The 16743-nt window shown below is 40.0% G+C and overlaps 1 protein-coding gene across 4 annotated transcripts in view; it reads left to right on the top strand.

The window, feature by feature from the left end:
* ARHGAP26 (Rho GTPase activating protein 26) overlaps positions 1 to 16743 on the top strand; it is a 210855-nt gene that overhangs the window by 105919 nt on the left and 88193 nt on the right. For all 4 annotated transcript variants that reach the window (XM_033140019.1, XM_033140020.1, XM_033140022.1 and 1 more), the window contains 2 exons: positions 7843 to 7908; positions 8733 to 8807. In XM_033140019.1, coding sequence (XP_032995910.1) covers positions 7843 to 7908; positions 8733 to 8807 — 141 coding nt within the window. The remainder of the gene's footprint in view (positions 1 to 7842; positions 7909 to 8732; positions 8808 to 16743) is intronic.

The following is a 16743-nucleotide window of genomic DNA, read 5'->3' as shown; positions in this document are numbered from 1 at the left end:
AATCTCAGTTCCTTGTTTTACCTTCCTTAAACGATAATTAATAGAAATCCAGTATTTTGTGCTAAAAGGAGTTGGTCAAAACCTCCAGCCAGCCCCAGGATTTTTGTCAAGCAGATGAACTGTTGGGATGAAAGACTCTTTTGTACACTGAAGTAGCACTATTTAAATATTTTCATCCTTTGACTCCCAAGTGGTTGGACAAAGCAAAGTGCCTGGAGCACTTTTGCTGGCTGTCCCCGAGCCTCTTCCCACTGCTGTTCAAAATCCAGCATGTTTCTAAGCAGCCCAGCCTGCTTGCAAATGTCTGCTTGACTCAGTCTCTCTCTCTCTCTCTCTCTCTCTCTCTCTCTCTCTCTCTCTCTCTCTCTCTCTCTCTGCCTTCCCCCCACCCTGCATTACTATGTGCAATGATGCTGCAGCAAAGCTCTTGTTTAGCCTACAAGTGAATTACAAAGTTGTTTTGGGTTTTCATTCCTATATATGTATGTGCTCAGCTTTGGGATATTTGATGAGTGATGGTCCTCTTTTTAAACATGAAGTTCAGGAATATTTGGAAAGACCAACAAGAGGGGGGAGTCCTCTTGTCTTTTTTTAAGGCAGGCAGCATCCAGTCAAAAGCCTTGTGAGATCATCTTTCCTTTTCTTCCTAAGGGATCCCGACTGGTGGTGTGTCTATTTATAAATAGAATGTTGTCCCCAGTAAATTTGAGAGGCAGCATAACTCCTTCAGCTGTTAGGTCACTCTGGCTGGCGGAACACTATACAGTAGCTCAGCTTCCCTTCTTATCTGCTCTTGATAAATGGCACGTAATTTTAAATCCACACTTTCCTCCCCTAGATTTCTTCACTCCTCCTCAGCACAAGATTTACATACCTGTCATCTCTTTAATAGAACCAGCGAGTGATACAAGATGCTGCAATTAGAGGCAATCACACCTTTGTAGGCTGTGAGATTCTGTCAACTTAGTCTTCCCGTCCCTCCTCCCTCCAAGTGATCTATTCACTGCCGCTTGTGTTGACTAAGAATGCTGAATTAGATATAATAGAGGGATTTGATAGGAAACATATTACCAATGGGTTTTCTTAAAAAAAGAAGAAGACTCTAGCAGCATTGTGATTTATTCCGCTACATAGAGATCTGCTGCTGTCATAACTATATAAAGACATAGAAAGTTCCATGCTTGGCATTTATTTCACATAAAACATTCCCCACCACCACTCTGTAGCCAAAAAGGCTCCCAGAGTAGCTTAAAAAAAGCAGTTGTAAGGTGGTCCTTGTTCTCAGCCTTACAATCTAAATGACATGCTACACAAGGAAAAGGACTGGCAAGGAAGGAGGAAAAGCAAGCTCAGGCACCAGTTTCTGAAGTTATAGTTTTTTTAAAATAAGGACCAGCTAAGATTGTTCTTGTTTGTCAGCTAGCCTGATGTAATGGCTGCCTCTAGGTGACATTTTAAGGAGGCCCAAAGGCTGAGGAAATGGAATAGTCTTGCTTAATCTCTGTTATACAGTAATATATTTTTTGATAAGGCAGTTTAGTGACTAGCTTCCCCATAATGTCTGCCGAGTCAGCATATCACACAACATAAGATTTATCCTGAATCTGAAAGGACTTTTTATATAAGGTCTGGGCTTGGAATATCCTGAGGCAGACCAACTAAGTGTCATAACACACCTCTGAAGCCTAAGCATTGTGGCGTGTCTCCACAACTCAAATATTTATTTAAATAATGTGTTTTTGCCCTTGCTGAGAAGAGGATGGACTTCTCAGGAAATGCAAAAATTGTTTTAATTAAGATGGGGTATTCTTGCCAGTTGGCCCCCATTTATTCATAAGAGATGGATTTATGATGAAATAATAGGTGTTGTCTGTCTCAGACAAGAAACTGACTCCAAAATTAATTAGGGCATTTGCAAACTGTTGCTTGCACTGTCTTGCTCCATAAGGGCATTCCCTGATTTAGCACAATGATGCTGTCATTGCTCAGAGCAAAGTCAAATCACAAACGCAGTTCTGGAGCACATGCAGGCTTCCAGTTGTCCTGAGCTACTTGTTAGCAACATGGGTCCCAAAATGCTCAGTTTTTGCCAAGTATCATTCTTGTATGAGGAATCCATCCTTACCGTCTGATGCTTGGCTAATGTTTCCTGCACCAAGAGTGCAAACATATAGAATGGCCCACAGTTGCCTGTGTTCAGTTCTGAAGCCCCAGTGTAATTGGAATGTTCAGAAGCTGCAGCAGAACTGGTTTTTAGCCTTAAACTTGATGTGTGTCTGTATTGCTGCATCCACATTCACACACAGGCAATGTATTCTTGTCATCATGGAGGGAATAAAGCATTGGTTAAATTTCCTGTTGGCTCAGATATTTTTCTGTGCAGTAGAAAAGTTCAAGGCTTTTACATTGTGTCAGTGATAGACAGATTCAAACAATAACTTGTTGTCTCATAATGCTTGCATAACATTATTAGTGGTCGTTCTCTTTCAAACTCTACAAAGATTACTAACATTTCTAAAGGGGCAAAAACTGGACACATGATTCTGCAGAGGAACCGCTTTTGATTCCACAACTTTGGTTTACTGAACCATACATTTTGATGCAATGACATCATCCTATGCTGTTTAGTTCCTCAGTTTCTTAGTTGCAAAATCATTAAATGACCGATTAAGTTACTTTTTTAGAAGCTCCTGGCAAAAAAATGCAAACTGGATACAACTGTTCCAATTAGGGTTTTTGACACAGAGAAGCTATAGTCCTAAGTGCATAAACATCATAAGTAATAAAAACAGAGGTGCTTGCGAAATGTTGATTAATATAGTTTGATGAAAAATAGATTAGCTAAGCATCAGAGCTCTTCCCAGTATTAATTTGTACATTGCCACAGCTAATGTCTCCTAATTTTTTGTCTGTTTGAACACTGTCGGGATTGCTCATCCACTTCCTGTCAGTACAACACTACCACGACTCATTTATTTAGGTGATTGATCTATCTCTTTCCAAAGTGCTGTAAAGTATTTATGCAACATCAAAACAGCCTTAGCTCTGAACATATTATGTGCCAAAATGAACCTAGATGACTTAAACTCTATTGAAATAAAAACTGGATGCTGGGCCCTTATATATGTTATGCAGATGTTTAAAATGTATGATATTCTTTTAACTTTATAAATCTCCTTGTCATAGCCATAGAGCGGGGGCAAGGAATTCCTTTTATTTTTAAAGAGAATTTATTATATTTCATATAAAGAGAACAAAATACAAAATACAAACACTACACACAAAAAAGAACAAGAAAACATTACAAATAAAAACACTTAACTAAATAACAAAAATTAAAACATCAAAAATACAACAAATAAATTCTTTAACATCCTCAAACTTGTTTAAATCTTACTAATGGACTTCCTCCCATCCTCTATGCTGCGTTCATTTCAGATTTACTTTAGTAACTTTATAACAGCTTTAAATTATCATTAACAATTAATCTATTCCTTATCTATCATCTTATCTCTACCTTTATAAACTTATATCATACCTGTACAACTCAACAATTCTAGCAATTATGTCCTACTTTTACTAAAAACAATTTATACTGTTGCCATTAATTCAGCTGATTTCCAGTTCATATCTCTATCTTTTCGCGTTTTTTCATATAGTCTCTGAATTTCTTCCAATCTTCTTGCACCACTTCCTCCCTCTGGTCTCGGAGTTTCGCAGTCAGTTCAGCGAGTTCCATGTATTCAATCAACTTCATCTGCCATTCTTCCACTGTCAGTAGATCTTCACTTTTCCAATTCTTCGCTATTAAAATCCTAGCAGCTGTTGTGGCATATATAAAAAATGTTTTATCTCTGTTGGGAAACTCATGGTTGACTATGCCCAGCAGAAAGGCCTCTGGTTTCTTAACAAATGTGTTTTTCAACATTTTTTAAGCTCATTATAAATTTTCTCCCAGAATTCCTTTACCTTTGGGCACGTCCACCACATATGATAAAAGGTACCTTCTACTTTTTTACATTTCCAACACTCATTACTCACTCCATGATACATCTTCGCTAATTTCACAGGTGTCAAATACCATCTATACATCATTTTCATAATATTTTCTCTTAGAGCATTACACGCTGTAAATCTAATACCTTGCTTCCAGAGTCTTTCCCAATCCTCCAGCATTATATTATGTCCCACATCTTTTGCCCAACCAATCATAACTGATTTAACCATTTCATCTTTTGTATGCCACTCTAGCAATAAATTGTACATTCTGGAAAGATTCTTACTATTTGGTTCAATTAGTCCTGTTTCCAACTTGGATTTCTCAGTTTGAAAACCTAATTTTCTATCTGTCTTAAAAACTTCATTAATCTGATAGTACTGCAACCAGTCTGTCATAGCCTCCTTCAATTGTTCATAACTTTTCAGTTTAAAATTCTGACCACCCTGTTCCAAAATATCAGCATGCTTTGGCCATTTCGCAGACATATTAGGTCTCTTATACGCCTTCGCTTCCACCGGGGACAACCATCTGGGGGTTTTTCTCTCCAACAAATCTTTATTCTGAACCCAAACCTGATACAAGGCATTCCTGATTATATGGTTTTTAAAGGCTTTGTGGGCCTTCACTTTGTCATACCACAAATATGCATGCCAGCCAAATACATTGTCATGTCCTTCCAAGTCTAAAACATCAGTGTCCTCCAACTTAAACCAATCTTCTAACCAACAAAAGGCAGCCGCTTCAAAATATATTCTCAAGTCCGGCAGAGAGAATCCACCTCTTTCTCTTGAATCAGTCAATATTTTATATTTAATTCTAGGTTTCTTCCCCTGCCAAATAAATTTCGATAAGTCTTTTTGCCACCTTTTGAAACAGTCCATTTTATCTATAATCGGAAGCACTTGAAATAAAAACAGAATCTTTGGTAATACATTCATCTTTATGGCTGCTATTCTGCCCATCAAAGACAATTTTAATCTTGTCCATATCTCCAAATCTCTCTTAATCTCCTTCCACAGTTTTTCATAATTGTCCTTGAATAGGTTTAGGTTCTTTGAAGTTAAATCCACCCCCAGATACTTCACCTTATTAACAAAACTCAGTCCAGTTTGATCTTGTAATTTCTGTGTCTGCAACGGTGACATATTTTTTGTCAAAACCTTTGTCTTTGTTTTATTCAGCTTAAATCCTGCTACTCGTCCAAAAGAGTCTATTATCTCCAATGCTTTAGGTACACTGCTTTCCGGATCTTGTAGGGATAAAACCAAATCATCCGCGTAGGCTCTCAATTTATATTCTTTCTCTCCCACCCTAATTCCTTTAATTTTCTTTTCTTTTCTAATCATTTCTAACAGGACCTCCAGGACCGTAATGAAAAGTAACGGTGAGATAGGGCACCCCTGTCTTGTTCCTTTTTCAATTCTAATTTCCTCGCACATCACATTGTTAATAATAATTTTTGCACTTTGCTCTTTATAAATGGCATTTATGCCATTTAAAAATCTTTGGCTGTGAGAGGGGGCAAGGAATTCCAAAGGGTATATTGGAGCCTTGGAAATCTTGTCCAGCCACCTTCTTTCTCCTCTCTTCTCTCACCCCATTCCGTTCAGGGATGGTGCAAGATGTTCAGCTGCCTGAGGCAGAGCCTTTGCTGCTCCATTCACTGCTCTCAAACACTGGCATTCTCACTCCCCTTTTATTGTTGCTTTTGCTGTTGCCTTAGTAGCAACTGAACACTGAGACTCTCCAAGGCTGTCACAGCAGTGCTTTGCTCTGACAAAAGGTCCTAGTGAATGTAGGGTTCTTCCAGAGTGAGATATTCAGACTGCGGTGGCAGCAAGTACTAGTTAGACTTTAAAGGCTGTTTACTACGATTAAAATTTAAGCACTATTTGCTATGGCAGAGCAGCCGTGGTGCAAGTAATCTAAGGGGCTGCCTCACCTGAGATGCCTCTTAGCAAATCCTGGGTGATCCACTGCTACTGGAGAGCCTAGTAGGAGTGCCACTGACTACCACAATAGCAGGGAGTAACAGTTCTCTAGAATAATAAATGGCATCAAGCAGGCAGGCCTAGAGAAGGTATTCAAATCTGCTGCCTGAGACAGAGGTCTTGGTGTGGCTAACAGGCAGACTGGTCCTTCTTTGTGAATGCATAAGAGTGAAAGGAGTTCCTACTCTTCATTGGCTTATACTAGGGATCCTTCCGGGCTGGAACAGCAACCAGTCAGATGCCTCTAGAAGCTCATTAACATGGTATGCTAGTGATTTCAGTCAAAGTTACTCATTTCTCCTCAGCATCCCCATGCAGAGTTCTATACTACCTATGATGGAGACTTTGTCTTAGTTGCCAAGGACTGTACCTCTCCCACATAATATAATTGGACCCTAAGGGGGAAGGCATACATGGTTCCTGCTCAGAATAATAAATCTGAAAAACATATTTTTTTGAAATAGTTATGGGCTTTTTGAGCAGCCTTTAATTACCAGTAATTTGGCACATAATATTAAATGTGCTTACCTTCGGAAAGACATACCATTGTGATCTCCCTTGTTAGTCACTGGCTGCTAATTCTGGATTTGTTCATTTTTATTCCCCAACCCCAAGCTTCTGTAGGCTTCTGTCACCCTGGAAAAATCTGTCTCCAGGCCCTCGTTTCATCTGCAAGGGATTCCAACATGGCGGAGCTGCTGTTGTCAGCCTTCATGTCTTGTTTTCAGAAATCCTTCTAACACAGGAGTTGGTCTGCCAATGGGACTGGTGCCTGAAGCCATACAATAAAATTCAACATAAAAGGAACAACAAAAAACGCTTAAAATCCCCTAAATAATTTAAACAGTGATTTATTTGGGAGGGTGGAGAGAGACAGAGAACAACCAATTGTCATTGTAGTAATAATGAAAAGAAATAACTTCCTAATTATATAAATGAAAATAATACAGAAGATTGTCTGTTGTCTTTCTACCTTGTATTCCAACTGTTCATAAATAGAAGACCAGCTACAGTCTTAAAAGTGGTTTGTTTATCAGCTGTGGGAGTTTTTGTTTTGAAAATGACAGAGAGAGAGCTCCAGCTGTGTATCCGGTGTCCTTACAGAGAAGTAAATAGCCTCAATATGTTTACACAGCATGGGATACATGGGAATTTCTTGAAGGAGCCAGTCTAGTTTGTAGAACCATCCATAATCACTGGCCTGGTTAGCACGACATGTTAATGTTTAACTATGATTTAATGCAAACTTTCACACCCAGATGCCCTTTTTGCTTCTCTCCTGAATACAATGTCTACTTGTGTTTTCCATGTCCTACTACATGTTTTACTTATTATGAATCATGGTTACTGGGCTACATGAGAATCATTTATGTCTTTTTTGAGCCATTTTTAAAGTATCTGGTTACTTAACACCAATGTCAACTATGGGCTTGAAAGTATCAGACTCTGGGAAACAGTTTTCCTGAAGTGCAAATTCCACTTGATATTTTGTCACACAGTTATTCAGCATATCATAAAGTTTTAGGTGGTATGAGCTGATATGAAAGTTATTTAAGTTATATGAGATGATATGAAAATTCTATAAGTGGTATTTGATGTTCATGTGTGCTAGTGATCAACATGCATATTGGAAACAGCCCCATAACCTTACAGGTGTTGAGAAGGAGCTTTTTGATTGCAAGCACAACAGAAACATTTTACTGATCCTTTACCTTTTCCACATTTTAAAAGAACATGTTGGTGGAGTGTTGGGATCCACTTTAAATCTGATTTTTTATTTTATTGAGAATATTGGTATTTTATTTCCATTTTATGACCTTGTATATTCTTAGTTGTTTTCTCTCATTTCAGCTGCCCAGCTGGATATTATGGGCTTCAGTATTGTCAAGAAATGCATTCATGCTGTTGAAACAAGAGGTAATGGGGACCACCAGATGTTCTTTATAGTTTGAAGTCTTTTCCCAAATATCAGCCTTTCTAGCACTTGTATAAAGAAGTTGCCTTTTTTAATTTCAGTTTTGACAGTTGCCTATTTTACATACACATTTTCATGATAGTTTGTATCTTGCTAGGATCCAGAACCTACTTATATACATGCATCTTTGTTAAGTTTTCTGATCTGCTGCTCACAGATTTATATGTATTCATAATCTTCTATAGGTTTTAAAAGCACTTGTTGATCTATAGTTTAAATAATGTATTACTAGAAGGCCACATTCATATTTGATACTGAGGTAGTAACACAGGTATCCGATGTGTTTAACAAAAATTGTCTTAACAGCATTGGTCTTGATTAAATGAATATGTTAAATAGGAAATACCTATTCTCTGAATCTTTATTATTCATCTATGTAACCAAACTTGTGACTATTAAAAAAAGTTGAGATGTCCCCTATATGATTGTGGGTGCATGAGATCACTCCTCACCCTCATTAGATTTTAACTTGATGGGACGTGTCCCATTCTTCACATTCTCCTGCTGCTGACTGATATGAGAGACTAAATTCTTCTCGAAACTCTCTGCTGGTATGCAGAACTTCTACTCTGTGTAGAAAACCTATACATTAAAGGGGTGGGGAACCCCACGAACTATCCCCCCCCATAAGCGGCCTTGAAAATGAATGTGGAGCTGTGAAGGCAATTTAATTCATGTTACTATTGGAGATACTTTATTTTAAAATGAACATTAAATTTCTTTTTACCATTTTACTAATTTAAATAAAATATGTTCTTCCTCTTAGGGATCCATGAGCAAGGACTCTATAGAGTGGTTGGTGTCAACTCCAGAGTTCAAAAGCTATTGAGTATCTTAATGGGTAAGTACATTTTGAAGAAAGCAGTTTGCTATTTGACACCAAGTGTGATGTTAGATGCTTTTAATGAGGAACTGAGACCATCTGCTGTGAAAATGGTGATTTTTTTTAGTATTGTGTGAAAACCTCACTGGAGTGGAATTTTCAGTCATAGAAATCATGTAAATCTTTAACTTGTAAATGAATCATTACAGTTTCTGCTTAAGTTTACATATCTGTCTGCCTCCCCAAATCAAACCTTTGGATGCCTTTTAGTATTTACTACTGGGTATTATGCCCGTTAAATTAATGGGCGCTAGGACACCGTGTCACGCTCGGCTGCACGATCTCGAGCCGCGGGCGGGGCTGCGAGAAGCGAGCGGCGCTGTTGCTGGGGAGGCGACGCCGACGCTCTCAGCCTGGTCTCTTCCGCGCGTGCGCCCAGCCTCGCAGACACACCCCCTCGCTCTTGTCCCCGCCCTGCCCCTTCCCGCTCTCACGTCCGGGCATTCCCTGGCTGGCTTGCCGCCTCCTCGCTTACTGACAGCCAGCCGGCCCCGCCCTTCCTTCCTCCCTCCCTCCCACCTTCTCCTCGCGCCGACCTTTCCCGAAGTGTCTCTGCGTTCCAAGTCCCAACGGCTGTCCGTTGGGCACATGCACAGTAGCGCAATCCCACAGACACAGGGACTGGACGCAGAGACACTTGCACTTTATTAGTGTAGATTCCTAATGAGAACTATGCATGTTCTCAGGCTTCTGAGCTTTTGGATTTAGTATTTTCTTTTCCGTGTTTCCTTCCTCATCTTGTGCTTAACTGTGTTTGTGTTGTCTATTGTATTGTTATATTGTGTTGTTTGTATTGAAACCCCCTTCTTTCTATTTGAAGCCTTACAAAAATCTAGCAAAATTCTTACGTTTATATCCTGCCTTTCTTCTACCCTGGGACACAAAGCAGCATAAATGTGGTTCCCAGATGGTCATCCATCCAAGTACAGTAGTACCTCGGGTTACAGACACTTCAGGTTACAGATGCTTCAGGTTACACACTCCGCTAACCCAGAAATAGTACCTCGGGTTAAGAACTTTGCTTCAGGATGAGAACAGAAATTGCGTGGCAGCGGTGCGGCGGCAGTGGGAGGCCCTATTAGCTAAAGTGCTACCTCAGGTTAAGAACAGTTTCAAGTTAAGAATGGACCTCCAGAATGAATTAAGTTCTTAACCTGAGGTACCACTGTACTGATTTGGACCTGCCTAGGTTCGGCCATATAAGGTTAATACGTTTGCCCTAGCAGCCCAGCATATTAGACAAATTTTTATCACCCCAATTGGGGTTCAGTGGGCTGAGAATCACCTACGCTAAAACGTCTCTCTCAACTGAGAAGGAAGTGTTTTGAAGGAGATAAGGAGTTCAAGATACAGCAAAGCATCAAGGATGGAGGCAGAGTAGGCTGACAACAGATGACCTTAACTGAGAAGAAGGCAAAAGGAGGAAATAAAGGAAAATGTAGGTGGAGATGTAGGGATGTGGGTGGCGCTGGTTATTAAACCACAGAGCCTAGGGCTTCCTGATCAGAAAGTTGGCGGTTCGAATCCCCGTGACAGGGTGAGCTCCCATTGCTCGGTCCCTGCTCCTGCCCACCTAGCAGTTCAAAAGAACGTCAAAGTGCAAGTAGATAAATAGATACTGTTCCAGTGGGAAGGTAAACGGCGTTTCTGTGTGCTGCTCTGGTTCGCCAGAAGCGGGTTTGTCATGCTAGCCACATGACCTGGAAGCTGTACGCCGGCTCCCTTGACCAGTAAAGCGAGATGAGCGCCGCAACCCCAGAGTCGTCTGCGACTGGACCTAATGGTCAGGGGTCCCTTTACCTTTACCTAGGTGGAGATACAGTCAATAGAGAAGCTTTAAAAGTGAGAAAGAGGAAAAGTACTGGCCTGTCACTCCACAATAACTTGACACAAAATAATTATTCTTCCTTTTGCACTGGGGAAAAATCAGAGGTTGCAAGGTTCAGAACTTCATTGATGGACAGTGTCAACATCCTATACAGATGTTTAGGAAATTATACTGATTGCTTTAGCAGAGGCTCATGAATCTGCTGATGAGTGGGAAATGTGAAAATAGAAGGTTTCAGTGGCCTTGCAAGAGTCTGAGATGAGGGACAATGGATTTTAGCATTGGGTACATTTAGAGATAAGAAAAAAAGGACCCTGGAGATGTTGAAGAGCCAGAAGTGGCAGGAATGGGTCATTACATGGACATGGGAAGATATTGTCACATGAGTAGCATGAACAAAAGAGACCCTAGGGAGTTGCTACCAGTCAGAGTTGAACAGGAGTGGCTAGAAGGTAAATTGGTAGATCTCTGGGTGACTTGTAGTAAATCGCCAATTGGCTGTAATGCCAAAACTGCCATTTTGCACCTGATTCCTTCTCCTGCTACACCACCACCAATATTTTGCACCTGGCTCTAACCAGTAGAACTTGGGGCTTTGGTAAAAAAAACCACAACCCAACAAAGTAGATCCCACAAGCCTGTCTCTGGAGTAGATAACACTGGACTAGACAGGCCCAGTGATCTGACATGCAATAAAGCAGCTTCCTGTGTTCAGTATTGCATTTCAGTGTACCTGTGCTATAATTACTATGGGGTCTGGAAAGTGACTACCTAATTGTCTGTGTGCTCCATTCAGTGAACAAAGTTTTGCATAAGCAGCATCTCTAGAATGGAGACCCTTCACTTCCCACCTTCTCTTCAAGTTTTCCCACTGTTCACGTCAGAATCTGGGAGCAAATGAGACAGATTTTTACTTACAACCTATATTTAGAAACAGATGTGGTTAGCATGACAGGTTCACATATAATTTAAATGGCAGCTGGATCAGGTTTCAGCAAACTATGGCTAATATTGAAAGTGACAGTGCCATAGGAGTTTATGGAGTGACGTTTCTCTATTAAACAGGAAGCACTATACAGTTGATGTGGCTTGAACCTGGAGCCCTCTGCGGATAGTGTTGCATGAGCAGCAGCTGTGAGAGGGCTTGCTGCAGATATCCTGTGCAATTTTGAAAGTTGGTGTCCGCTTCCCTGCTGCAAAACGCAGAATTATTATTCCCTGTGAGACTTTTCTTGTGCAGTGTCTAGTCTGTAAATTTTTACTAGGAACTAAAAAAAAGCAATGCTTTCTACAGCCATCTTCACCAGGTGTATGCTTGAAGGGCAGTTGTTTAGTATGTGGAGTGAGTCATAATCCTGCTCATTCTCGTAAGAACCTGTTCCTTCAGTTGTGTTGCCATGGAATGAGAACCGTCAACGTGCTGCAGAACAGAACGCAGTCTTATAAAGGAAGCCTCCCATGGACTTGCATTAGCTTAGAAGTTTTAGGCTGAAATCCTGTGTACACTTACATGGGAGTAAATCCCACTGAACTCAAGGACTTCTGAGTTGACATGTAAAATTGCATTACCAGCCACTTAATGAATTAAAATAGAAAGTCCAGTTCTTCAACTATTTAGATAACTGTGTCTTGCTTAGGAATAAAGGCAATGAATGTGTCCTCTTTTTTAAACCAGGTGTTAGTTTTACTGTGACAAAGACAACTCTTGTTTTTAGTTTAGAGCACGCGGAAGACATTTTATTGTGTTCTGTGGTCAGCTTTCAGCAGCCTTCACCTCCATCATGGTTAAGCCAACATTCGAAATCGGAATCCATAAACCACCAGTGAGCCAAGAAACCACAGCATTAGATTGGGTGCTACCTTCTGAGAAACATAATAGGTGGCTTAGAGAACGTGTTTTGTGTAGGTTCAGTTTTTTATTTAGGAGAAGCAAGGCTGAATGCAGGGAGTTAAGAGTAAGAATGAAGGGCAGTAACATGAGCAAGGGAAGCAGGACAAGATAGAGAAGAGTTAAACAGTTGTGTCACTGTAGCTGAAACTTTGCTGAATGTTTGACATAAAAAAGCAAAACTTTTTACAAGACAGTGAGATGTTTGGAACACATTTTTCTAAGGGGAGGGCTAAGCAATATTTGCCTGATGGATGTGTGGTGCACCTTGTTAAGTGTACAGTGCAATACACTATTTCTCTCTTGATGTCACAGCCTGCCCAGTGCCTCCTAACTCGCCTGCCCTGCCCTGCAGCCCTGCCATAGCAGCTCCTTGCATGCTGAGTAAAGGTGATTGGATACAGAGAATTTGGGGACAGGGAGGAAGATAGATCTCCCTCCTCTGGGGAGAAGGGGCAGAGGAGATGTTGAAGGAAATTAGAACGATAAAGGCTTCATATTTCGTTTCAGTTATTATGTATTAATTAATAAAATAAGCCACAGCTAGAAAGGAAGTAGCTAAGAGAAGAAAGCTGTTGTACAAAGAAAAAGTGACTGCAAGAGGAAAACGATCATTTGAGAGGGATGTGCGGGGTGGTGGAGGAAAGCGGAAAATATAAAAGAAAAAGCTGCCTCCACTTGGAGCCTCTTGATGAGCAAATACTTCCTAAAATGGGGAGGCTGAATCGCAGTAGCACCAGAGCAAATGTCTGTACTTGGCATGAGGAAAACTGAACTATGAAATTTAGAGCCATAAGGAAAATGTTGTGGCAAAGAATTTAACAATTTCCAAATTTGGATTATATAACAGTTTGTTTGTTTTTAATCAGTAATTTCTATCAAATTATGTCAATCTCTGTCTCCACCTGCCACCATTTTCTGACTGGCTCTGCCCCTACACCACCATTTTGTGACTCAAAATATTCAGCCATCTCAAGTGGGCCCTGCAAGGTAGAAAGTTTGAGAATCCCTGTTGTAATGGATATAGATTCATTTCTTTGTGCTTGTGTAAAATATTTTCTACACTCCTAATTGTTAATGTATATGTTAATTAACTGCTAAGTGACTGTTTCTCAATTCATTGACACCACTTGAAAAATGAGCCATTGAGCTGTGATGTGCTTGGATTTTGTTGCCAGTGTGTAGTAGAATTATCTTCCCTACTAGTGCATGGCTGTGTGTGGTAGCTAATATAAGGTCTGTATGCTGTTTTCAAGGCACTTCTTTAATTCCACATCTTTCAGTTAGGGCCCATTTTACTCTCTTCATATCAACTGAAAACGTCCCCTTTCTTTATATCTTTATTATCAGTAAATAATAAACTTTAGTGATGTAGGTTTGTATAGACAGATAAAACATTTGGCATGGCCTTTGTTTAAAGTACTCTCTTTATGACTGAAGTGTTTGTGTATAGGTATGAATGAATGTATGTATGAATGAATGTGTATACAGTAGATGGATGGATGGATGGATGGATGGATGGATAGATAAATAAATAAATAAATAAATAAATAAATAAATAATTTGGTTTAATCATTTCAATGTCTCAAACACTCTGTAATCACAGTTTGTTTGCTTACACAATCTTGCATAATTCTAATTCTTTTTTGTCTGAGTGGACTGCCACAGTCATGTTAGTTAGTGCAGGTGGGTAGTTTTAGGATTATATAACAGAGCTGGATAAGGAATTTCTATCCATCTTGAGTGAATCTGGAAAAACCCTCAAAAGAGCCACGTTCCCTAAGGCATGTATCTATGATATTTATTTGATAAATCGGTTAGATTAATAGTTTTTAAAAATCCCCCTGATTCATCAGGATGCAGATTTAATTTTTTTTTTTAAAAAAACCAAACTTTATTTTAATGTCAAATACATGCAAATCCTGATATTGGCTAGTGCCTTCTTACAATCAAGTATCTATCCTTTCTTCTGCCTCTCTTGATGCATCATGCAACTAATATATGCATTCTCCTTTTACACTGTTAGTGTTTGGAGGAGGAAATGAAGTAAGTACCAAGGGATCATAGTGATTTCTGCTGCTGTGCTCTGTTTCCTGAACTAGCAGTGTTTCTTTTCACTCCCCTAAACCCTCTCTTGTAGCACATTTTTTGAAAAAAAAATTATAATATGATCATTGTTAATGGTGACCAAAGAGACATGTCCATTAAGGGAAGAGCAATCTCTGTAAATAGGCATGCTCATATATATGTGAGAGGAGAGGAGAGGAGAGAAAGGGGGGGAGAGAAAAGAAAAAGGTATTCTGAAATGTGTGCTACGAGGAGGAAAGGCAAGTGGATGACTAAAAATGAACTTTAAATCAAACTGCTCACAATGATACAACCACTGAAAGCCTGTATGTAATTGGAAATCCACCTCTCTGCATGGACACACAGAGAGAGAGGGGGGAGGCATTAAAACCTTTTGTTTCTGTCTTTCACACATGCATTCCAGTATGACTAAAAAGTGCTTTAAATTACCCAAGTGAAATTGATCAAAGGGACAGTAAGGAAATGTGAGAATATTGGTTAATGCATGTGAATGTGCACCATCGGTTTCCATCATTGCTTCTTATTCAGGTTAACCTCAAAGGGAAACTCAAGCTATTCCATGCTGCAGCTATGGAGACATTTGTAAGCTATGGATTCCCTCTGGCTGTGTTTGTGCCAGTTAGACCAAGCGGCATTTCTGTTTCTCTTCTGCCTGAAGGGAAGCGCTGGAAGGTGGCCATTCACCACAGCACAGCTAGGAGGGGATCATCGGGGAAAATATGCATGCTCATTTGAAAGACTTAGGTCTCTGTGATTTGGTCAAAGGTTTGGTTCTGCAGTAGTTTGTCCACTCTTTCCTAACTACTTTAATGGAAGCTCTGAATGCCTGTTCTTTCATGGTGGCTTGTTCAAGAACGTTTGTACTTGGTCCTCGTAAATGCTTAAAAATAAAACTGGGTTGGGGGGCGGGCAGCCTGTTGACTGGCTCTTGGCGCTGCCCCACAGGAGATATGGCATTTAGTTTTGGAAACTTGGTGGAGGGAATCCAATGACTGTTTGCTTAACTCAGATGAGTTCCAAGCCCATCTGAGGCTGGAAAAATGACTCCTGTCTCCCAGCATCATTTTTTGTGTGGATGCAGCCTCAAAATGCTCCTGTGCAAATGGATGCAGCTATTTTCTTTTGCATAGGGGCTGCTTCTTAGGCTACACTCTGAAAACCAAAGCTGGGGAGCAAAAACCCACCTCCTTGGGGTAAAAGGAATACCCTGGGATGGAGTGGATTTTATTGCCCTCCAGCTGTAGTTTTTCCAGTCATAGCTTTCAAAATAGGTAAGTCAAGAAGTCTTCTCCTGGTTGATTTTAATTCCAGGTGGAGAAATATGCAAGGGCTATTAAATTTCTTTTCACCTTTGAGACAAACATAATGAAGCCTTTGAAGCTCATTTCTGTGCCTGAGCTTACAGAACTTTGGCAACATTGGTGCTTTAACAGTAATGGGTACTTATGGCAATGAAGTCTTTGGCTTCGATTGGCTGAGCTGCTGTGGCAGTGTGGAAAGGGTACTGTGCCAAAGTCATATAGATAGTCCATGTCCAATTGAGAGTTAGCAGGTGATGCAAAAGACCTTCTCTGCCTTTGTCCCTGAAGATCCACTGCCATCAGAGTAGGACATACTGGGCACAATGGACAAATTGCTGATTTAAGACAGCTTTGTGTTACATGTATTACTGAGGAGGGCAAGGCAGAAAGGGATAGCAACCCACCCAGGAGGCGTTTGGGTTCAGAAAGTACAGTGATTGTAGGGGAGGGTGAGTGTAGAAAAAGGGTAGAGATAAAATAATACAACTGCTGTGGATTCTAGTATTCTAGTTCAAGGCTCAGGATCTTTTGTAATTCCTTATCTAATAGAGAAACTGATACTGAATCAGAAACTTGCATTCTCATTTTTATATTATAATGCACAAAGTGTGAAATGAATTTCTTGGACCAAGTATATTTCTTGTTGGTTTGCAATCCTCTGTTTTAAAACAAGATTCTGTGATTTTTTTGGGTGTGCCATTAAACACCATGTAAATAATGCTAGTTTTGGTCTTAATATTTGTTTACCCATTCAAAGCACTGATTTGTTCCTTAATCAATTTATTTGTG

The sequence above is a fragment of the Lacerta agilis genome, chromosome 2 (assembly GCF_009819535.1).
Source record: "Lacerta agilis isolate rLacAgi1 chromosome 2, rLacAgi1.pri, whole genome shotgun sequence".
Taxonomy (NCBI): Eukaryota; Metazoa; Chordata; class Lepidosauria; order Squamata; family Lacertidae; genus Lacerta; species Lacerta agilis.
This window is presented reverse-complemented; position numbering and strand designations above follow the sequence as displayed.